At 41.6% G+C, this 24,803-nt stretch overlaps 1 protein-coding gene across 1 annotated transcript in view; it reads right to left on the reverse strand.

Moving 5' to 3' along the window:
• Window positions 1-24,803, reverse strand: part of LOC135241237 (low-density lipoprotein receptor-related protein 1B-like) — a 457,371-nt gene that overhangs the window by 314,974 nt on the left and 117,594 nt on the right. Inside the window, exon 4 of the mRNA XM_064311460.1 lies at window positions 13,126-13,263. Within this exon, the coding sequence (XP_064167530.1) occupies window positions 13,126-13,263 (138 nt within the window). The remainder of the gene's footprint in view (window positions 1-13,125; window positions 13,264-24,803) is intronic.

Raw genomic sequence — 24,803 nt, forward strand, 5'->3', positions numbered from 1 at the left:
ATACTCTAATTGGCATCACATTGGCTACAAATTGTATGTTTTCTACACAAAGAAGAGTGTTTGTTCTCAGTCAGTACCCTGATGGGAATTTGAGACCCATCAATTGCATCAAAGACTTTTAGGAGACCACACAGTGCGCACAGTATTCACAACATATTTGGCTGTCGTCACCTTACGGATAAATCCGGATACAGAGGCTTTGCTTATTCCGTGGAATTGTTTTAAAATCCAGAGGAAGCTGCTGGTAGCAAGGAAGCACCCGTGCCAACCCTTAAACCCTTAAAATAAGTTTATTAAAGTATTCCTTCAGTACACATTTTCAGCACTAAACCCCAGGTTCAGTCAGGACCACTGTCATCAAAGTAAGATCTTTATTGACAATAAAGGCAATATAGTTATATTTGGCGGTATGGCTCTGTTCTGGAAGCGCTCCCACCAACCACGCAGCCTGCGTGGATAAGGCCGGGAGGCCAGCAGCCAAACCCCCCTAGAGGGGTACGCACAGAACAGATCCAGCAGCAATGCAAATTCTTAACACATAGGGATGGAGCAATGACATTCTTAACACATAGGGATGGAGCTGGGGTGGAGGAGGGGAGTTTCCATACCAACGTGCAGCGCTTGCATGCAGGAGGAGCAGCCGAATGAGTAGAGGGAGGCTGTTTAAGTAGACCGCCCTGTTATGTGAATGTACTGTGATAGGTGAACATCACTCAGCTGAGCATCAGCTGATTCAGCCGGAGCGCTTGACTCTCATGGCCTGCCAGAACTACGCGATGCTCCATTATCGTACTGAAGTGCACTTTTACTTGAACTTATAAAATACTTAAAGTTACAAGTAGTTTATAAATAGTATACTTAAAGTATAGTTCCATTAAATACTTTAAGTATACTTGAAATGGGCCAATTTAGTATTTAAAAGTTTTTTTAAAATATACTTAAAAACGAAACTTTATATGCCTAATTGTACTTTAAAAAATAAACTTTTGTTTACTACTATTTTGTAAGGAAACTCTTAAGGCCATGCTCCTGTTGATCTAATATCTCCGTCAGAAAGATCACAAAAACACAATATTGTTTTGCAGCGGAAATCTATATCTTTCAAGCAACTCATTACCTCCGTAGTTAATTTAAGGGTGGGCGTGATCACAGAAGATTTTTGTGCATTCGTCTGCGCACAATCAAAGCAAACGGCACATCCGCGAGGAAAGAAATTGGATGTGCGAGCGGCCTGTCGTCATCACGCTCTTATTTGTTTTTAAGTGATGCATTTTCACGAAACGCGTTCAGACGAGATATTGCGATCTGTGAGCGAAAATCCTCGCAAATTGCTTTCGTGAAAGAAAGGCCGTGGTCTAGAAGAGCAATGAAAAGACAAACAGACTGGAATAATGCGGCCGACTTTGAAGAAGAACGCTTCTTTGGAATATGTTTCATTTTTTGCAAAGACGCAATATTTCCCTGAAAGACTGAGGTTATTTGCTAACATCAAATCTCAAGATTGGCTGTGGGAAAAAAAATGGAAGACAAAAATGACCCACAGGTGATTTTAACATAATATCGAGGAGCGAAAAAAAACACTTAAAGATCAAACAACAATAGTAAAGTGTGGTATGGTTTTTTAGCAAATCATTAGCAATGAGCACCAAAGCTGGATAATTCAATACTAAATTGAGAACATCAATTAAACATTTCATTGTTAGTTAAGTAAAATGCAAATGGAAGGATTAGGGTCTCTGAGTCACAATTTGTTTGAGTGCTTATTAATATTTTGCATATTTTTGGCTGGGGATATCTCTTATGATTGCTCTGGGGTTCATTTTAATTTTCTTGGACTAATCTTAACAGTAGATCAACAGGAAAAGGAAGGCCCAGAAGGCAGCGGGGCACTGCGTTTTGACCTGTATTTATCAGTCTATTGCTTCCAGAGGTGTTAATTTCCTATTGTTGTACCACACATTATATCACAGGCTACCGTATCACATAACGCCATATATAATATAAATAGTCCATTCAAAGCCTGGTGCTATTTTGCCTTTGAATATTTATTATTATTATTATTATTATTATTATTATTATTATTATTATTATTATTATTATATTATTATTGTTGTTGTTATTATTATTATTATTATTATCATCATTATTATTATTGTTGTTGTTACTATTATTATCATTGTTATTATTACATTACATTACAGGCATTTAGCAGACGCTGGGGCGGGGGGGTGGCGAGGGGGTGAGTGGTGGTGGCGGGATAGTCACTCAGCGCATTGTCCCGTCCCGTAGGAATCACCCAGTCACCAGGGACTGGGGACTGCTGTTGTTTAAAACGCAAATGCACAAATACACAGCAGTGATCTCCATTCAGCACAGAGCTCCTCACTCACTCACTCACACACAGCAGTGATCTCCATTCAGCACAGAGCTCCTCACTCACTCACTCACTCACACACACACAGCAGTGATCTCCATTCTGCACAGAGCTCCTCACTCACTCACACACACAGCAGTGATCTCCATTCAGCACAGAGCTCCTCACTCACTCACTCACTCACACACACAGCAGTGATCTCCATTCAGCACAGAGCTCCTCACTCACTCACTCACTCACTCACTCACTCACTCACTCACTCACTCACTCACTCACTCACTCACTCACACTCACTCACTCACTCACTCACTCACTCACTCACTCACTCACTCACTCACTCACTCACTCACTCACTCACTCACAGCAGTGATCTCCATTCAGCACAGAGCTCCTCACTCACTCACTCACACACAGCAGTGATCTCCATTCAGCACAGAGCTCCTCACTCACTCACTCACTCACTTACACACAGCAGGGTCAAATACACAACATGATGCTGACCAGGATAAGTGGGTATAGATAATGGATGGACTGATGGACAAACATGTTTGTGTGTTCTGTTTTGGAACAATTAGTACTAAGGTGTGTTTAAAGTAGATTCAGATCTATGACGTTCAGCTGTGAGGAATGGGCTATGGACTGACTGATTGCCCATGACTGCCAGGGGATTGTAGTTACTGCTTCGGAGTGGAACGCAGAAGTAAAACAAAGACGGTTCCATAGCTATTAGTAACAGTAATTAAAACCACAGTCCGTGCCTTTCTGACAAACAAATAAAGCCAGTCTGTTTTCTGAAAGCACTTTCAGGTCGAACTGAAGGCCGAATTCACAGTGCTATTTTAATATGAAAAGAAAAATATAAAGCACATACAAGTATATATTGCAGACAATAGGCAAAGACCACAGACTGGGTTCCATACAGCTAGCCCAGTCTTAACAACCTTAGCAAACTGCAGTTACACCACCACAGGAGAAATGGATTACATGTCATAACTTGTGAATCCGTGTATCTGAAAATAGAGATTACATTGATCACTAGAAACCTGTTCCCTGGCAAATATGCACTTCTGTGACAGATTCAACAATTTTCCCTCCCCTTGCAAGAAGAACTCTCCGATTTTCCCGCAAGCACAAGTCTGCATCTTTAACCACCTATCTCTTCATCCCTCACATATCTATCAGTCTCCCCCTGAGACTGTTCAGATCTCCACGCTGAGCCCTGTGGCACCAGCAGCCTGACCAGTTCCCAGCAGGTCTGCCAGCTGTCCATCTCCACACCGGCAGCGTTTAAAGTGTGGACCCATTATCAGCATATGGGCATTAACCAATACAGTGCAAGCATATGTACATCACTATGGGATGGGTCAGCAATACAGATCAAGCACATGCATATGTACATCACTATGGGATGGATCAGCAATGCGGATCAAGTACACGTGTATGTATATCACTATGGGATGGATCAGCAATGCGGATCAAGCACATGCGTATGTACATCACTATGGGATGGATCAGATGGTAAAGCACGCACATCATTACTGTGGATACTAGTTTCACTGAAAAGTGTTAGTTGTTTTCCTTAAGGCTACCTTTACATACATCCATCAAGCATTTGTAATGAAAGATTAATTATCATGTATTCATAATGACCCAGAAAACGAAAAAGAGAAAAGAGAATTAACAATATATAACCAGAAGGTTCTGAGATTTCTCTATATCCACAAAAAAAGTCATAAATATATCCATAAAAAGTAATAAAAGTAGATGTCAGAGGATGGAGAGACTTAAAGTCAGACTGATGTCTTCACAACCTGAAGGTTATCACAGCGTAACCTTGATTTTACTCCCACATTAACATTTGCCATTTGTGACAGTAACAATTAAAATAATCTTCACAAAGACATTATTATTTATTAAAGCAGTGTTTCTCAACCCTGGTCCTGGGGACCCGCTGCCCTGCATGTTTTAGATGTCTCCCTGCTTCAAAGCACCTGATTCAAATGAATGGGTTGTTATCAGGCTTCTGCAGAGCTTGATGATGACCCATTCATTTGAATCAGGTGTGCTGCAGCAGGGAAACATCTAAAACACGCAGGGCAGCGGGTCCCCAGGGCCAGGCTTGAGAAACACTGTATTAAAGTAAGCCAGTAGCAGTCGGCGCTCACAGAATGAAACAGATACAGCATACAGATCGATATGGAAAAGATAAAATGGATTCATTAGAGACCATGGAGATGCCAGAAGATCTGCTTGGACGAAGGACAAACTACCCCACAGCATTCAGGCCTTTTCACAGGAGCATATCAAGACTTCCTCCTGACAAATTCCACCCAGAGCTGAAGATGTTACACGAGAAAAATGCCATAAACCATGGCGCAGTCAGACCCCAAAATACGAAATTCAATTTCTGTATTCAATATTTACTGTACAATATCTATTGTAGCCAATTAGCCGAAAAGATGGTGGTTTTGTGACTAGGCTACATAATAAAAACTATAAATAAAACATAAACAGTAACTGCATTTTTAAAACACTTTCAATTTTTATACTGTTAATATGCCATACTATATATTGTTCAACATTAACAACAAAAACAAAAGAGAAACAAAAAGTTTAGTAAATGTGCCTTCAGAAAGTTGAAAGTACTTGACTCTGAGAAAAAGTTCTCATAACTTAAAAGAAATTATAGTTTTTAAAACTCAAGCCCTAATTACAAATTCTACCAAGGAATATTTAATGGTATATATACTGCAAAACTTAAGCACAGAAATGATTTCATTGACATTTAAAGTATATAGTTTAACCTTTATCCAAGATGATAGAATCCATAGAGCTTTATAAAAGTAAAGCTTTTATTTAAAAAAAAATAACCATGCTGTTAAAACTGGGTCACAGCCAAAACTTCAAGGATGTTTGGTACATTGATTAACTGAAAATTGGCAGTCTTAGATATGAATAGTTTAGCGCTCTTCATTGTAAACGCAGGGTCAAAGGGAAGGAAAGCTAAAGAAATCGACGGTGGTCGCACATTACACACAAAAATCACAGACTTCTTCCTGCTGCTCCGGAAACAGAGATCATCAGCACAAGGACAACGATATAGTACTCATGGCACAAGAGGGACGTGATAATTTGGAAATAGCTCCTGGATTCGTTTCCAAGGCTAAGTCCTGCACTTCTGACAGCATTGCTGTCGCCGTTGCTGGCTTCGTACATAAAGGCAAGACAATCAGGCTGTTCCACCGACACACAGCTGGTCTGGGAGATCTTACATGTTTGTGCACGAACTGGAGCAGAGAGTATGTCCTTACACCAAAGAAGGGGCTCTGATGAATCATTTTAATAGTAATCAACATCCTAGAGTTATTGTCATAAGTTAATTACTTGCACGCTTTCATTTAGAGATATTAGACATGAATTTAGTCAATCAAGATGGGATAACTGATTTAAAGTGCATTCTTTAGTCAGACAATGGCGTTACATAATGAGTTCATTTATTCACGACAATAACATTTCGCAACATTTCGATTGATTGAAATCAACTAAATTCTGCAGAAACTGTGCTGTTCATGATTTAGAAAGAAAGGGCTGATAACCAAAGTAATACTGACACAGGTGTAATTCAGCTGGTCCCTTTTCAATGTTCATACAATCCTGTGACAGCGGCAGACTGCGACTGGGTAGTTATTTAATATGGCATTTGGTGTGATTGGATAGTTATTAGCATGGCCTTTCGTGTGATTGGATAGTTATTAGCATGGCCTTTGTTGATTAGAGGGCTAATTGCCATGCGTTTCCTTGAAATGTTTCGTGCATTATACTTTTATTTATTTATTTACGTATAAAAAAAGAGTTTCAAAATACTGCTAAAATTTCTAGTAAATGGAATTACTAAAATGAAGGCCAAAGCCTATGGCACTAAGCCTGAACACTGAAACTGAACACTGAGACTAAGCACTGAGACTGAACACTGAGACTGAGCACGGACACTGAGCACTGATACTGAACACTGAGACTGAACACTGAGACTGAGCACGGACACTGAGCACTGATACTGAACACTGAGACTAAGCACTGTGACTGAGCACTAAGACTGAACACTGAGACCAAGCACTGTGACTAATCACTGATATTGCACACTGACACTGAAAACAGATACTGAGCACTGAGTCTGAACACTGAGACTGAACATTGAGCATTGAGAATGACCACTGAGACTGAGCACTGACATTGAACACTGAACATTGAGACTGAGACTGATCACTAAGACTGAGCACTGAAACTGAACACTGAGACTGAGCTCAACCCTGCATAGCTTGATAAAAGCAGCAGTTGATGAGAGTACAGGGACAGGGCACAGCCATGATGCTCATTACCAAAGCAGCTGTGATTACATGCACACTAGGGGCGTACAATATGGAAATTAGGAACTAATGAAAATAACTGATGTGCCTGGCCATTTTTCTGTTTCCTAACATTAAGGGTAATGTCCCATGATGCATCTCTACCTGCTTTGCTATTTATGAGTTATTCTATAGCTAAAAACAACAATACAAATATAGACCACAACGTCCAGTATGTGCATACGTGTGCAGTATTTAGATAGTGACACAATTTTCATTGTTTTGATTCTGCAACTCCAGCACATAGTATTTCAAATTAAACAATGAAGAGGTCAAAGTGCAGCCTGTCAGCTTTAATTTGAGGGTACCCACATTGGGTGAACCGCGTAGGAATTGCAACCCTTTTTATGCATGGTATCCCCATTTTAGGGGACCAAATGTAATTGGGCAATTAGCTACTCGGCTGTTTCTTGGCCAGCTGTGTGCTGCTGCATCATTAGTTCAGGTACAAGAAAGCTAACAAAATATTCTAGGTGTGGCAGTTTTATTTGGAGTATGCTGCTGTTGTCTCTCAATTTGAGGAACTAAGAAGTGTCAATACAATGCCAGTGAAGCAGGCCATCATGGGGTGGAAAAATCTGAATAAACTGATGAGAGACATAGCCAAAACTTCCTGTGTCAAAATCAGTTTGATACATTGTTAATAAGCAAGAAAGCACGGAGCCATAGCTGCAGCGGATGATTGAAGAGTACTTTCAATTGTGAAGAAAAAAACAATTTGTAACTGTCAAACAGATCAAGAACAGCCTCCAGGATGTAGGCATAGATGTGTCAGGGACTAAAATAAAGAGAAGACGACACCAGCATAACCCCAGAGGGTTCACGGCAAGATTAAAACCACTGGTAAGCCACAGAATAGAACGGCCAGGTTAGAGTTTGCAAAAAAGTAGCAACATTAAAAAACTGTACAAGTATGGAACAAACTCTTATGGACAAATGAGACGAGTGTTAACCTGTACCACATTGATGGAAAGAAGAAAGTGTAGAGAAAGACGGGAACTGCCCATGATCCAAAGCACCCCGCCCTTCATCTGTGAAACATGGTGGTGGGGTTGTTATGGTTTGGGCATGTATGGCTCCCACAGGTACCGCCTCACTCTTTAATGGTGATGTGATTCTGAAGAGTGCAGAAACATCTTATCTCCTCAAATCCAACCAAATGCGTCCAAACTAATTTGACTGAACTTCACCTTGCAGCAAGACAATCACACTAAACACACTGGTAAGGCAACAAAGGAGATTTTCATAGCCATAAAGTGGAATATTCTTGACTGGCCAAGTCAAACACGCTACCGGAATCCAACTGAACATGTTTCACTCGCTAAAGAAAAGACTGCAGGAAAAACCTCAGAAACAAACAGGACCTGATGATGGCTGCAATACAGGCCTGGCAGAGCATCACCAGGACAAATACCCAGCATCTGGTGATGTCTATGGGTCACAGACCCATTCAGGCAATCACCGAATGCAAATGACTTGAAACCAAGTAATAAATCTCACATTAATTAAAATTATGTTAATTTGTTGAATTACTTTTGTTCCCCAAAAATTGGAGGACTATGAAAAGAAATGGCTATAACTCCTTTAACACCCTTAAAGCTGAGTCTGCACTTTAACCTCATTTTCATAGCTTCAGCGCTAGAATACAGAGCCAAAACAAAAGAAATTGATTCACTGTCCAAACACTTATGGACTGCTCCATATAGCTATGACACACGAAAAAAGAGGGACAAGAAGGAAAGCTCAGCTGCAAAGAGGCGTAAGCTGGTTTGCTTTAATAATTAGATCTGGGCACGGGGAAGACATAAACAGCTCCTTGATCACGCCCCTTCACGTATGACTGCTCTATAAAAAAACACCCTGACCCGAGAGGGATTCCAGGCAGCGGTACACTACAGACTATTTATTCATCATCCGAGGTGATTTGAGCTTGAGTGGAGAGAAGCGGTGGGCTGGGATCTAACTCGTTCTAAGCAACACTACATTACACCAAAGATCAGCCACACAGCCCACACTAAATAAGATAAACACTACATTACACTTAAGATCAGCTGCACAGCCCACGCTACATGAGATAAACACTACATTACACTAAGATCAACACAGCCCACACGAAATAAGATAAACACTACATTACACCTGAGATCAGCCACACAGTCCACACTAAATAAGATAAACACCACATTACACCAAAGATCAGCCATACAGCCCACACTAAATAAGATAAGCACTACATTACACCAAAGATCAGCCATACAGCCCACACTAAATAAGATAAACACTACATTACACCTAAGATCAGCACAGCCCACACTAAATAAGATCAACACTACATTACACCAAAGATCAGCCACACAGTCCACACTAAATAAGATAAACACCACATTACACCAAAGATCAGCCATACAGCCCACACTAAATAAGATAAGCACTACATTACACCAAAGATCAGCCATACAGCCCACACTAAATAAGATAAACACTACATTACACCTAAGATCAGCACAGCCCACACTAAATAAGATCAACACTACATTACACCAAAGATCAGCCATACAGCCCACATTAAATAAGAAAAACACTACATTACACCAAAGATCAGCTGCATAGCCCACACTAAATAAGATAAACACTACATTACACCTAAGATCATCCACACAGTCCACACTAAATAATATAAACACTACATTACACCGAAGATCAGCCACACAGCCTACACTAAATAAGATCAACACTACATTACACCTAAGATCAGCTGCATAGCCCACACTAAATAAGATAAACACTACATCACACCTAAGATCAGCCATACAGCCTACACTAAATAAGATAAACACTACATCACACCTAAGATAAGCACAGCCCAGCCTAAATAAGATTAAGAGGTGCCGCTGATACTTCATGTGTGCCAGTGTGCGGAGGATTCGTTGTCTGGCGCTTGGTACCGGAAACGCCTCAGTGAACACCTCTCGCCCGAGCCCGTAGAGACCCGAGGGGCCGGCGGCCTTTAAAACAGGGCTGGGGGCCACAGACTGTCAGGGGGCCCGTTGAAGTTCTACACCGCGGGTCCGTCTACGGGTCGGTTGGCAAGAGAAGCTGAACAAATCCCAGAACAAGTAGCGTGGCATTCAGAAATCAATACTTTAGAGGCACTTCCAGAATATATGTATATTAATACACTGTTCCTTTTTGTTCAACTTTGGCAAAGGGTCAGAGCTGCTTTATACTCGCATGGCATTCGCTATTGAGCAGTAGATAATACGAGTAAGAGCTATAATTGTCACAGGAAGTGCACAAGATTTCAGCAGAGCAAAGGGCATCTGCCTCACAGTAACATTTGAATGCTTTAGTCAACATCATCGTGAAGACCAAGACATCCATTAATATAACTAATAATATGTTCATGTCAATTACTTATAATTCTGATAACTGTCCTGTGCGGCACATCCTCAGTAAAAATAAAAATAAAGAAATAAAATTCAGCATGTGAAAAAAGTTAAAGATAAATGTGTTTATTGGTATCGCTGTAGAGTCTTGGTGACTTTATAAATGTGTGGTGTGGTGGATGTGCTATTTGGCATGCAACGCTGAGATCACAGCCTAGAGCAGATGCATGCTAAACTGGCAGAACCACCGTACTGTATTGGTCCAGCTGCAAGGACATTAATGGGACACAAGGAAGAGCTGGGAGCGCTAGTGATGTTAGCTAGCTTGTGAGTTGTCACTGCTTTGTCTTCGGAAAACCGCAACTGGCATCAGAGACATGCACGACTGCACGGCTGATCCCGGAGTTGTCTAAGGCCACTTCAGCATTGAAACTGGCCCACTGATGCACTATACCCAAAGAAGAATCTGTCCTATAAGAAAAGAGTGTCTCGCATAGAAAAAAGATAACCATTTGCTAAGAATCGATTAAGAATGAATTAAGAATGAGTGAATTGTACAGCTGTATTCCAATAAAATTGGAGCAGCATCTGTCTGCCTTTGAAATACCTGGCACTCGTAATAGTTATTATGACAGAAAGCAGAATGGCAATCGACACAGTGCAAGGCAACAATCCCCTGAGACTGAAACTGTACTGCACAGAGAGCAGACCTGCTGAAAATAACCCTGTCGTTTAACACAAACATAGCGAGCTCCCGCTTTATCCACAGTGACTGCTCGATTTGACAACACCGCCTGAAATGCTTTCAGTTCATCTGTGGATAACACATGATATGATATGACAGCAGAACCTTATCACGATCTCCTATAGGTAGAACAGCACTGTGTATGCATCACAGTTCACTAAACACATTATTTTTAGTTTTATTTATTTTACCTTATTTTACCAGGATAAAAAAACTGCTGAGATTAAAAACACTTTTACAGGGGGAACCAGAGCTAAAGCTCAGACAGTATAAAAACGACAATAACATGCAGGGTAACACAGTCGTATAAACAGCAATTAACCACAGGAATTAAAAGCAAGGGCACTACCAGTGTCACAAACTGCACATTTCAAATTAATTTGAATTAGCTTGTCTAGTTTAAGGACTTTAGATTGTTTTAACTGTACAGTGTAGAGTCCCTGAAAGGTATCTTTCTAAGTTCAGTGGAGAGTCAAGGAACCTCTAAAAGTACCATATCACTGTTAAAGTAATAAAGCATTACATTAAAGGCATTTAGCAAACGCTTTTATCCAGAGCGACTTACACAACTCTTACATAACATCCATTTACATTGTATCCATTTATACAGCTGGAAATACACTGAAGCAATGCAGGTTATGTACCTTGCTCAAGGGTACAACAGCAGAGTCCTACCCAGGAATCGAGCCTGTGAGCTTTTAGGTTACAAGACCAGTTCTGTACCCATTATAAAACACTGCTGCCCTAAAGCTTTAAAGTTGAGTAGAGAGCTGAGGTAAGAAGGAAACAGTCAAATCATGTCTTACAGATGAACATATACCAGTGGATGGCTTTATGCAGATTCAGGGATCTTAGGCCAGGCCATTTATATTAACGACAGTGGTGGGTTAATGATTTAGTACCTGTTTTTAATAGCCTAAAACAAGACAGTAGCTGTGCGGAGGCTCCTGTTGGCCTGAAAACTAAAACTAATTTTATTCCTAAAACAGAAGCCTAACTTTGGGGCATGCAAATTTCCCTTTAGAGATCTAATGGGCATCTAGATACATGGGCTTAGATATAACATAGGAACGATATTTTGCAGGTGTCATTGTTGCAACATGACACAATACAATACGAATTTCCACAACTTAACACATGCTACTTAATCAGCAAGTGAAATCCAACAGAGGAAATTTGTTAATGTAAGGCACACAAAAACATAAGAAAATATGTATTATTTCGAAGTCATTGTTAATTTTATGATTTTAACACAGTACATCTATGCAGTTAATATCCCAGCCCCTTCTGAAGAAAGAAACAAAGCACTGAATTTAACACAAAGGTCAACTCAATCTCACATTGTTTTCCCTTAGTCTTCTTCCAAGTGTTCCTTTTCAGTTTGTCTCTTCTGTGAAAAAGTGAAAAGGTTCTCTTTCATTTGCCTGCATTTCTCAAGATTCTTCTCCAGGAAAATGAACGTGATAACCCCAGAGCATGCTGCATCATCTGCAGTGCTGTACAGTACACTGCAGAAACTGCATCACCTGCAGCGCTGTACACACTGCAGAGAAACTGCATCAACTGCAGTGCTGTACACACTGCACATAAACTGCATCACCTGCAGTGCTGTACACACTCTGCAGAAACTGCATCACTTGCAGTGCTGTACACACTCTGCAGAAACTGCATCAGCTGCAGGGCTGTACACACTGCACAGAAACTGCATCACCTGCACTGCTGTACACTCTAACTGCACAGCTGGTTAATAACGTTTTTTTTCTTTTTTATCTTTTGCAAATAGATCCACATCAGTGAAGCTTAACACCCCTAGAGTCTAGGGACTAAAAGGTCATCACCAGCCGGTATCATAGGATTGATTTCACACTTTAAGACAGGCGTACGCAACCCTGGCGTGCCAGAGATGGTCCTGGGTTTTGCTCCATCCAAACCTACAGCTACATAACTGGATTCAATTCAATGAATCAGGTTTAATGAATGCAGGTTACACTCACTGGAGGCACACAGCATTTCATCATTCAGAATATTCAGGCTCAGACTTGTAATCCTCCGTCAGACTCTACCAATCGAGCTCAGATTGATTCAAACAACAGAAACACCGCTGGCTCTCCAGGACCAGGGTAGCCTGCCCAGCTTTAAGAACCTGAGCAGGTGGAATAAGGGTGTACCGAATGCGGCGGCATGCTTTTAAAGCCCCCGCTCTGGAAGGACACTCACCGCGGCAGTGCACCCCTTCGTCGTAGCCGTCCTCGCAGTCCTTCACCCCGTTGCACAGCTTGTGGAAGTGAATGCACTTTCTCGTCCCCACGCACTGCAGGTGGTTGAGGGGGCATTCCGCCAGCACCTCCCCTGTACCTGCGAGAGAGGAATCGATCAGAATTAGCCAGCTAGCAAAAACCAAACATACATGCCCCCTTACGTAGCAGTACAATATATTAAAGAGAGTTCACTTTCTGTTTTTTATTTTTATTTATTTATATATGATTTTTTTTTTTTAAATACTATTTCAGTGTTTTTGATTGGTCCGTTTCGTGCAATTAAAGATATTTTAGATTTCTACAGAAGGTTTTGATCACCAGCCAGCGAGCTTTACTGTGGCCGATACTGGGGCACTTGGGGGTTTGGGGTCTAAAGGTCTACACTTCAGGTATCTCAAAAACAGCTTATATAGTGTCAATTGAAAACTGAAAAAATCAGGAAGTGAAACATCCCTTTAACAGAGAGCATGACCAATAAGTAGTCGTATATTACATATGTTATTAAAGCCATTATTTAAAAAAAAAAATCTTTCATCAACAGGTTTCCCTTCCCATTTCAGACGTTTTTTTTTTCTTTTTCAATCGGCAGGAGTACCACCAACGTGTCCTCGTGGTTTCCCCATTCAATTCTTACAAAGCGGTAATCTCTGAGCCCGAGGATTATGTATAATCTACCAAATGTGGAGCCAGATAAAATACAATAAAATCTGATCCTTTTCCCTGGTGCTTAAAGAACATGGCCCTGCAGTCACTCCGATACCCTGCGTAAGGGAAAAGTATGGCTGACAATACGTTTCCGTGAAGATCATTCACTGAATGTTCTGTGGAATCTGAATACATTTCTTACTAACTAGATACAACTGATAACTAAGTGGTATCAGTTGTATCTAGTTGTATCACATTAACTAGAATAAACTTGATTAATTTTTTAGATAAAATTAAAGAGCATACGAAGACCTAAAATAAAAAAATTAAAAAAACATACCAAGGTATAAAACAACTGTAAACGTGTTCTGCTTGCAATACAGTTAAACCTAGAAGAGCTGAGATTGTGTATGCATACCACTGCATGTAAACTAACACAAAGTAATTCATTCCTATTTAAATCCATCATTACCCTAAATTACAGTGGAGCAAACATAACATTGCCATTCTGCAGGGCGGTCTCAAGCTAACACTGACTGCCGGTGGTAGAGAGTCATTAAACCAGGCACTTCACTCTCAGGCAAGGCTGTCCATGCCACTGTGTCAGAGCAGAGCTTTCTCAGTCCCACACTGCAGATCTGCCGCTGAACTGGAAGCATTAGCGGACATACGTTCCCTTTGTTGGTGCAGTCAGATGTAAAAAAGCTTTCCCCAGCTTTCTGGTGAAGTGCCATGTAAAAAGGACAATACATGATGAAGTCATCATTCTGCTATAGTCGATTATAGTATAATGCTATACTGTAGTACTCTGCTTCTAACAAAGTAGTTACCACTTAACTTAGCTTTCAAAACAACCCTGCTTCTTTTACATTGGGAAAGTGGAAATGGCACAGGTAATCACAAAGGAGACACATGACTGTAGAACACTGGACTTCTGCTTAAATCAGGTTTTGTGTCGACGATACGGAGGCAGGATCATGGATCATGTGTTGAATCGGGGTCTCTGCGGTAAACATATAAATTTTATATGCTGCAATCATGCTCTATTCTTTCTGATGTACAGTCGAACAGATGTGAAGCGTCTCCCTGGTCCACAGGAATAAAAATGCATTTGCGGCTGTTTTTAAGATGAATGAGGCACTTGGGTAAGCCAATTAGCTCAGCAGCACAGGAACACACATACGAGTGAACCAATCACAGGCATGTTCTCCTTTTACACAAAGGCACACACATGCGAGTGAACCAATCACAGTCACTTTCTCCTTTTACACAAAGGAACACACAAACGAGTGAACCAATCACAGGCAATTCCTCCTTTTACACAAAGGAACACACATACGGGTGAACCAATCACAGGCACTTTCTCCTTTTACAAAAAAGGAAAACACATACGAGTGAACCAATCACAGGCATTTCCTCCTTTTACACACTCGTTTTCTCCTTGTGTTACATGATGGCGCTTCTAAATCTATGCTATCAGTTTCCATAATTACAGCTACAATTTACAGTGCATGTAATTACGCAGCGCAACACTTTCCGCTCTCCATAACAGTGTGTGATTGAGAACCCAAATCCAACACATCTTGACACCTTAAGCCGCGAGGACATGTCATTTCCTTTTATTAAGTTCAGCGATTGCTGCTGTTAAGCACGCCATTAGAACAGCAGGTTGTCATCCTCAGCATATTTAGAGGGATGATTGGTTCGGTGGGATAAGTATTGTGGTATTAAACCGGCTTTTAATCGCTCTGATTGAAAAACAGTCACATTCGTGTCCAGTTTCACTCTGTGAAGCTTAATAAAATGAAAGCTTCCCTTTTTCTCCCCTAAAAAATGCGTAAATGCGTAACTAGTATGACTGAACCAGTCTCCAAACCCTCATATCTCATAAATACATTCAGGTGTCACTTTATTAGGCACACCTGCTCATTAATGCAAGCAGCCTGCTCCTGCAAACAGTGAATCATGAGGCTGCAACTCAATGCATTGAGCAAGCAGACATGGTGAAGAGGTTCAGTTGTTGTTTGATCAAACATTATAATGGGCAAGATGTGTGATCAAAGAGGCTTTGACCGTGGTATGATAGGTGGCACCAGACGCGGTGTTTCCAGCATCTCAGGAACAGCTGCTCTCCTGGGGTTTTCACGGACTACAGCCTCTAGAGTCTACAGAGAATGGTGCGATAAACCAAAACCATCCAGGGTGCAGCAGTTCTGTGGGTGAAACACTTAATGAGAATTAATTAGAGAGGTCAGAGGAGAACGGGCAGACTTTTTGTTGCTGACCATGTGCACCTCTTTATAGCGGCATTCTACCCTTTTCATCCAGCAGGATAATGAGCCATGTCACAAAGCACGCATCATTCCAAGCTGGTTCCATCAACAGGACCGTGACTTCAGTTTACTCCAATGGCCTGCACAGTCCCCAGATCTCAACCCAATAGAGCACCTTTGGGATGAGGTGGAACGGGAGGTTCACTGCATGAAAGTGTGGCTGAAAAATCTGCAGGAACTGCATGATGCTATCGAGTCAGCATGGACCAAAGAACCAAAGTTCCTAAGGAATGTTCCCAGCATCTTTTGGAATGTGTGCTGTGAAGACTTCAGGCTGCTCTGGAGGGGAAAGGGGGTCCTATAAGGGGGGTCCTACCCAGTGTTAGATAGCTGGTCCTCATCAAAAGATTTTGTAAGTTTGGGATATTTTTTTCTTGATTTGAACATCTCTGATCGCAGACACGGATAGTGATCTAACCAAATTCACCCAGCTTTCACAGCTGAGGAACCGATAAAAGCGTAATTAAATCTGATGATTACACTACGGTCATGATCAGTGCCTATAATGCGCTACACCCTCTCCAACAGATTGCTTTTAAATTGAAAGATGAAATTAATTTTAGCCTTAAAACCTGGTAACGAAACCCAAGAGGAACCGGGCAGATGATATAAGTTCTGACAGACGTTACGAAAAAAAGGATCTGTTTTACTGTAAGTGATCAAGGTAAACAGGGAGGCAGCCATTTTGGGAATGTCCTCATTCAACACAACCATTAAATCCCCAGTTCTGAGCACACAGGGCTTTCTGAAGGACTTTTGATGATTGTTTAATAGAGGATGTGAGATTTATTCTGCTCCTAAGAACGAAGACTTATCCCAGTGTCTTCCTTGGCCAAGTGTTTGAATAAGTGCATCAGTGCAATTATCAGGATGCTTAGTTCTCAAATGCAGATGTTTTCTAGTGTACTAAGGATTCTGCACAAAACATATATACTCATGCATATGTATACAGCTGGAGAGAGAATAAAAGGCCATACAGCAAATGAGCACAGGAAAGCCAGCAAAGAGAAAAACTTGAACTTTGCAACATACAGCATATTAGAATATCTAATTTCACTAGCAGTACTGTAGGTTTTCACTGAGAGAACATTGCATTTTGGAGAGAAGTCACTAGTTCACAGTTGCTTTCTTAATCTTCAGAGTTTCCTTTACAGTTTCTCTGTGAAATGGATTTTAATAAATAATATAGCACATCTATATCCCCCCGATATAGATTATATATTTATGTTTATAAAGTTCAATATTAAACTTGAAATTCCTCAGTGAGCAAAAGCAGGCCTCCAGATGTCTAGAAGGGTGGAAATGTAGGCTGAGAGACATTTAGACAGAAACAGAAACTCCAATATATGTAACTCAAGCTTTACCTGGATATAACTTGGTTACATTCCAGTCGGCTAGAAAACAGTCACTTTTCCACCAAATGTAGCCACATTTTTACCTGAACACCAAGATGCCTTTTCACCATCATTTTGCCATTAAAATGCTCACTAGATTCATCAGACAACTGACTCATGGAAGAACTCAGCACTGGCTGTTTTGCCTTCTTTGCTTTGGACAGTGTGTTTACGTGCATATGGTTAGATTCTGTGATGAATGCAAAACTTAAAAAAAAAAATCTACCCCATTAACTATAAAGGCAATTTGCATCCACAATTTTCCAGCAGAATCAACTGCAAAAAAACTGCATTTTCACAAAAGCTGCCATATTATCTTTTTCACATTTTGAATTAAAATATAAATTCAAATGTGCTCATTTTACATATGCTAAACGTGAGCAGAAAATAAAACACTACTCAGAATGAACTTTTTATTTCATTTGTGAGAAAAACCTTACAGCACTGAGCTTTCATTAGAGGTCTGGTCACCATCTTTATAAAGAGTAATACCTGGGCTAAAGTAATCCCATATACATCAGACAATAAGGTGGAGATCTATTATGGATGACACAGGAGTCTGCTTTCGGATTATAGTTCTGTTCTCAAGTGCACTAAAAGTGGCACCACAGACCATGACTGTGGCCTTGGTCCAGCTGTAATTACTCACAAACGCACACACTGTCGTGGACTAGCAGAGTGTTCCCTTCAGAGAGGCTGTCCTGCACTGCCCCGTGTGGTGGGAGGCTGACCTCAGACACGAGGGGAAACGGCTCAGGATGACACGCGGTCACAGAGATTCAATTTCACGGTTTAATGTCCTCCCGACGGGCTGCCTGACATCGCTGGCCCCGTGGAGAGAACCCGACCCGAGCAGAACGTTTGTAATTAGCGCTCAGGAGACGGCGGGAACGGCTGCCGTGGCAATGTCTGCGCCGGGGTACGCGGGTAACGGACGACCCGACGGATGCGTGAGAGCGTACATGAGCACAGAGCGTGTCTTCAGCCTTAGTTTTCAACTCAGGGCCAGAGGTACGTACCTAAAACTCGCAGCGAATATCCTGGCATGATGAGGGTATGTTGGTGCTCATGCAATCTGTGTGAAATTAACACGTTTACTATGGCTACAGCTAATTATGTAATCGGCAAAAGGGACTAATCCCATTTTGTGTAGAAGTTTAAAAAAACTTCTGATTAGTGCTTTGAATATCTTCAATGGATGTGAGTATCCAGCTCTACGGACAGCGCTCTGCAAAATGCTGACTGTTTTATCCCACCTGTGGGGAAAACTGTCGATTGAAATGATCGAGATGCAAGCTAGTGGAATGTTGCCAGGCGGTTCACTATTGCTAGGATGGAAGGGGAACATTGTGTAGGAGGTTCTAGATCGTCGTTATTTCTTCCAGAAGAGTAATAATTTCTATGACTGGGTGTTTGTCACATGATTTCATGATTTTTGCCATTTTTTTGGCAGTTCCATGACTGTCCTCGTTTTTATTGCTTTCCATGATTTTTCAGCAGTTTTGAATGGCAACAGTTAGACTGAATGCAGCCTGCAGTCCATTGTTTCAGTCAAACGGTTGAAGGCCTCTATCAACAGTGTGGATGCCGAGCACTCCTCCTCCTGTTAGCCACGGTAGCATCGTCAGTGACATCATGCGCTCCATATCTGTCTCTCCGTCTTGCTTGTGTCTCGATTTACAACTGTTCTTTAGCGGCATACAAAATGTCACACATAAATTAACCCTCGTTAATTGTGTGAACTTTTGTAAATTCAACACAGTACCATACGTATTCAGCCACACTTATACCTCTGCCCTTTAATTGTGTGATCTTCATTTAAATGCATATGCATTAAGGAGAGAAGCACACCCAGCGATGACTCATATAGATGACACGCATACTGCACTTCCAGCTCTGCGCGCCTGTTTGAAGCATAACACTAGTCGAAAAAGGCTTAGTACACCTAGACTTCAATATCTTATTAATCACAAACCAATGTTTTAGGTGAAATGTTTGCATTGGACCGAAGCTTCAAAAGGCAAGAAATGTAATTGATTAGCCCTAATGCTAAAATCAGGTTGCTCTCCATCACAAGCAGGCCGATGACAACTGCTACAGCTCTGTATATGTCTACTGTATTTCAAACAACCTGTACTCACCACTGGACAGATTGCTTAAGATTCAAACCGTCTCTCAAACAGCCTATATACATAGTTTAGTGTTCCGGACAGTGTAGTTCATATAAGGAATTTTGTACTTTTAAAAAGCATGCTTCATTTCCGACATGCTCATGTGTTTTATTTGGCACCACATACAGTGCCCTCCAAAGTATGGGAATGGTTAAGCGAAATTTGTTGTTTTGCTATATACTTAAGGAATTTTAATTTCAAAAGATGAATATGAGACAAAATTTCAGGCATTTTGCTTTTATTTCATGGTTACTATCTAGGCACATGTTTTCCCATTTTACAGACACAGGCGTTTTTGTGTTAAATGAAGGAAACATGTTGTATTATCTCACTAGGCTGAGCAAAGGCAAACCAATTAATTACATTACATTACAGGCATTTAGCAGACGCTCTTATCCAGAGCAACTTACATTGTATCCTATTATACAGCTGGATATATACTGGAGCAATGCAGGTTAAGTACCTTGCTCAAGGGTACAACGGTAGTGTCCTACCTGCGACCTTTAGGTTACAAGACCAACTCTTTAGCCATTATACTACACTTCAACACTGAAGTCTGAATGCACAACACAAATTGTAAAAGGGAATTTATCAATGTTCATCATTAATGGTAGCCATATGAAACTACTTAGTTATCTAGTGAATTAGACATGAGATTTGGCCACAAATATCCTACTAAAGAGATAACGCAAGTCACCTCAGCTTTAATTATTCAGCTAACAGCTAGCAAAGACAACATGGTAGCTAACATGAACAGAAATGGCTAGCTACATGGTTTCGCCCTTGCTTTACTTGATCAGACAGGTTATCGCTAAGGGACTCGAACAAAGTCAGTGTGACTGGCTGCTGCTACTGTTAGTGTCCCCATCTGCTGCATGTGCGCACCAGCGCCATACATAACGGTCTCCAAACGTTGAGAACCTAGCATGAGTTGTAAATCAGCATTCGGTCTCTCATGTTAAGTCTACAGACAATTCATCGCCAGAATTTCAGAACTTTGACATGACTGCACTCAGGGTAGCTTGCTGATTTTTATTGAACCATTGGCCAGGATGAACATGCGAGAACGCTGCAATGTGCAAACATGGCTACTTTTCACGTTAGACCGGCGACCCAAGAACACTACGTTCAGGCTGCCTAAGCCCGAACGTCCATCAGCGCGTGTCACTGCACCCCCTTCCCCCCCCCCCACCCTCCCCCACCCCGTGTCCCCTGGGAAAAGGTCTTCTTTGACTTTCCGTCGGATGACCGCTGCCAAATTCGCGGAGGCAATGGCATTCACACGAATGTCCTTTGGGGGGGGGTTTGCCTTAAAATGGCCGCCCTCCCGCTGTTTCCGCGAAGCAGAGGGCGGGCTTCGCTTCACCGGTCCTCGCACCGAATTAGCAGCCGTAAAAGGCCAGGTTTATGGGTACCTCCGTGGGCTGATATATGGCCAGATGGGTAGACCGGCCCAGATGTTCACGTTTGTCCTTTGCGCTGATCCGTGACCGCACTTCCACAGCGACCCGGACGCCAAACGGGCCGCCGCTATCTAATTTCCATTCTGAAAAACTCCAAAAGAACCTTTTTTTTTTTCTTCGCTGTTAATAAATTAGCATCCTTTACACTGGCTGCTCATAGAAAAAGAACATGATGGAGTTGTTAAATCACATCCTTATTTCAAATATGTGCGTCGTGAATAAGATGTATGCGCTCGTGATAAATCACGACGCGAATGAAATTAAAGGCATTTATCATGCAAAGTAAAGTAATCAACACACGGTGAAATGAAGCTGTCATTTTTCCAGAATGGACATGCATTTCAACGAAGGACATTCTCAGAATCGCAGACTGCTCATACATCACATTCAGAATCCCTCGCTGCGCAACAAAACCACAATAATTCACCCAGAGGAACATATTTCACGCAGACGGAGGAAGCTAGGCCTACAACATGGCCGCTTGTAAATGCAGCCCAGGGGTGAGGTGGGATATATATTGTGAAATGAAGCTGCTGTTCTGTGGTTCACTGTGCTTTGTTGTGTACACATGTAGCTGATGAGTAGGCCTTTGGTCTGCACTTAGCATATTTTGAAAGTCACCGTAAAGAAGTTGGTCCGTGGCTTTCTCCTGGCTCTTCCCCGCCTCGTTGGCGTGCACTAAACATTATTTATGAACATATTTTCAGCAGGGAGTCACAAAACCCACGTCTCAGCAAAATGCTGTTTGCGTATTAGAATATATATTTCACATGTGTGTATGTGTGTGTGCGGGTGTGCATGTATGTACAGTATTATAGGGGTGTACTCTATGGGCAAAATGTACAACGTGTGATTAATATGGATATCGTGATGGCAATATGAAATGCAATGAGACAAATACTTTGTCACTGTAAAAGAGAATGTGTTCTCAATGATCTGGTTAAATAAAGGTAATGAATGAATGAATGAATGAATGAATGAATGAAAACTGCACCATTTCGTACATACCATGTAGACTCATGAAAATTAATTGTCACTGTCCCAAAACGCTTGCATTTGTCTGCATATACATATGCTTATCTTTTCTTTCAATATAATTTTTTTTTGTCTCTCAATTTGCTTGCCATTAATATAAAAAAATCTACTACCCTAGACCATACCATACCACTAAATTACTTAATAAATTACTTACTTTTCAAAATGTCCATACCATACCCTGTCATATTTCAAAATGCCATCAAAAACTTGAAAAAGAGACAGGCATCTATTATGATGCCTACGCTTATTCCACTTAGGAGAAAAAAAAGAGCTGAAAGTCATTGTGATTCGCTACCGCTGAGCAACAGGGCGGCACATAAACCCACAAGCTCTCGGGGGACACAAAGCAAATCAAGACAAAGCAAAAACAACACTATATATTTGCAATATCCCTGATGCATTTAATGCTGTCGCACATGTGCGTTATGACCCTAAGCCGTTGCCGTGGCAATGAAATAAGATGGCTGAAAATGTCAAACGGAACCACCCTCTATTTGACTGCCTCAGCTGTAATTGAAGACGCTCTGTAAGTTTGATCATTGTCACTTCAGATTAAATCACTCCCTCGCTGGGATGTGTGCGTTTCCATGGCAGCGCGACTGGCTGCTGAAGCCGGCGGGACCGTGAACTGCATCATATGAAGAGACTGGAGCTGGACCACTGAGCAGGAAGGAAATACTTATGGAGCCTGAAAGACTGGCTTTATGTGCTCATAATGGCACTGGATTACAGACCCACTGCATGACTTTGAGGGAAGTCACTCAAGTGATGCATAGTCTTCCTCACAGACACACAAGCACACACAAACGCACTCACACAAAAACATACATACCCACAAGCACACACACAAACACACACACAAACGCACGCATACACACACATACCCACAAGCACACTCACACACACACGCGCACACATACATACCCACAGACACACACGGAAATACACACACACACACACGCACGCATACACACCTACCCACAAGCAAACTGCTCACACAAACACACACACATATCCACGAGCACACTCGCGCACTCACACTCGAAAGGTGTTGTCGTCCAGTGTATCATCTGCAAAATCGTTGCAACCCACTATATTTTCCATTATATAATGTGTAGCCATCGACCCTTTGAGCCAAGCCCACTACGCTAGTTAGCTCCGAAGCTAACACTGTTTACAGTTGGAACAGCAGCTACCCCACCTGTTTCTCACTGAGTTTGGTCAACACCCCCTTCCCCTTGTATGGGCACTTGGGGGGAGTTATCGCCGAATTCAAATTACCCACGCACTGTATTTATTTTAAAAAATGAGCACGGTTAGAGTTGTACGTCAATATGACGCACACCTCTACGGAACTATTTCCCTGCACAGATTGGTTTGGCTAGGCCAGCCGCTAAGGGAGACTTAATCAATTTGCTTTCATCTGTTAGATGAGCTTAATGTTGTTTTGCGGTGGAATTCTATTAAGGAAATTCCAGTAAGACCTTCCACAGATAAAGCACATAGAACTAACACAAATTGCTTTACAGTAAATTGTGTAAAGTAAAAAATATGTTTAGGAAACCCTAAAAAACATATAAATAATCCCCCCTCAGGGAGTTCAGCACGGTAGCTGTTTTATGCACCAGAACGTTCACCGCACATCAGCTGAGCAGGAGAGAAAGGGAGTTATTTACCCGGTGAAAAGCTGATTCAAAGCTATTCAGCGGGATGTCTTGTGTGTGTACTGTATGTGCCTGTGCACGCGTGTGTTTCACTGTTAGCATTTCAGCATTTTTACACGTCCTTCCCCTCCTCAGAGCTGAACAAACATTCCCCTCGGTGTGTAAACGTGCAGCTGCGGTCAGGACGCAGACGGGCCTGCGGCTCACCGTGTCTAGCTCGGGCTTTAAAACCCGCAGCAACCCGCGGTGTCGCATCAGCATCGACACGCCGAGCCGAGTCTGGCCAGAAATCCTTTTCTGCTGGCAGCGCTTCTGAGTGTCACACGCTCTGCTCTCCAATAACGCTTCAGTCAGACCATCGTGAGGAGAATTAAACGCCGTGCGCTGGAACTAGACTGCGGGAGCCAACGCGACGAGTTAACCAGTTAGCATCCTGCGGTTTGGAACTCGCTGGCCTTGATTCAATAAATATGTCCTCACGTCTTACTTACATATCCTCCTGAGACCTGGCAGAAAAACAAAAAAGTTTAAGTATTTACATTTTTTGGACATAATACAAGTTTCTTGGTTGCACTTAATTTCATTTATTTAGAAACCCATTAGTTCCACTGAACTATTCTTCCTGGGTTCACACACAAATACACTAGAGATCCATACAAATCTAAGCAACGTATAACAATTATATAAAGATACAATACAAAAATGAAAAAAAAAAAACTTGAAAAGAAAACTTATTGGCTGCACTTACAGCTTCACTTCCCAAATTGCGCTTCTGGTGATAAACCCTGCCACGGCGTTACAGCACGATGCATGAATGTGCGCTTCCCACAGGTCGTTTCTGGTAAATGACAGTTTTCGTCCAGACACTGCATATCTAGTTGTGTAATTGTGTCTTGCATTGGTAGGGAGAAGCTCACGATGTATTAATG

Source organism: Anguilla rostrata, chromosome 15 (assembly GCF_018555375.3).
Source record: "Anguilla rostrata isolate EN2019 chromosome 15, ASM1855537v3, whole genome shotgun sequence".
NCBI classification, from domain to species: domain Eukaryota; kingdom Metazoa; phylum Chordata; class Actinopteri; order Anguilliformes; family Anguillidae; genus Anguilla; species Anguilla rostrata.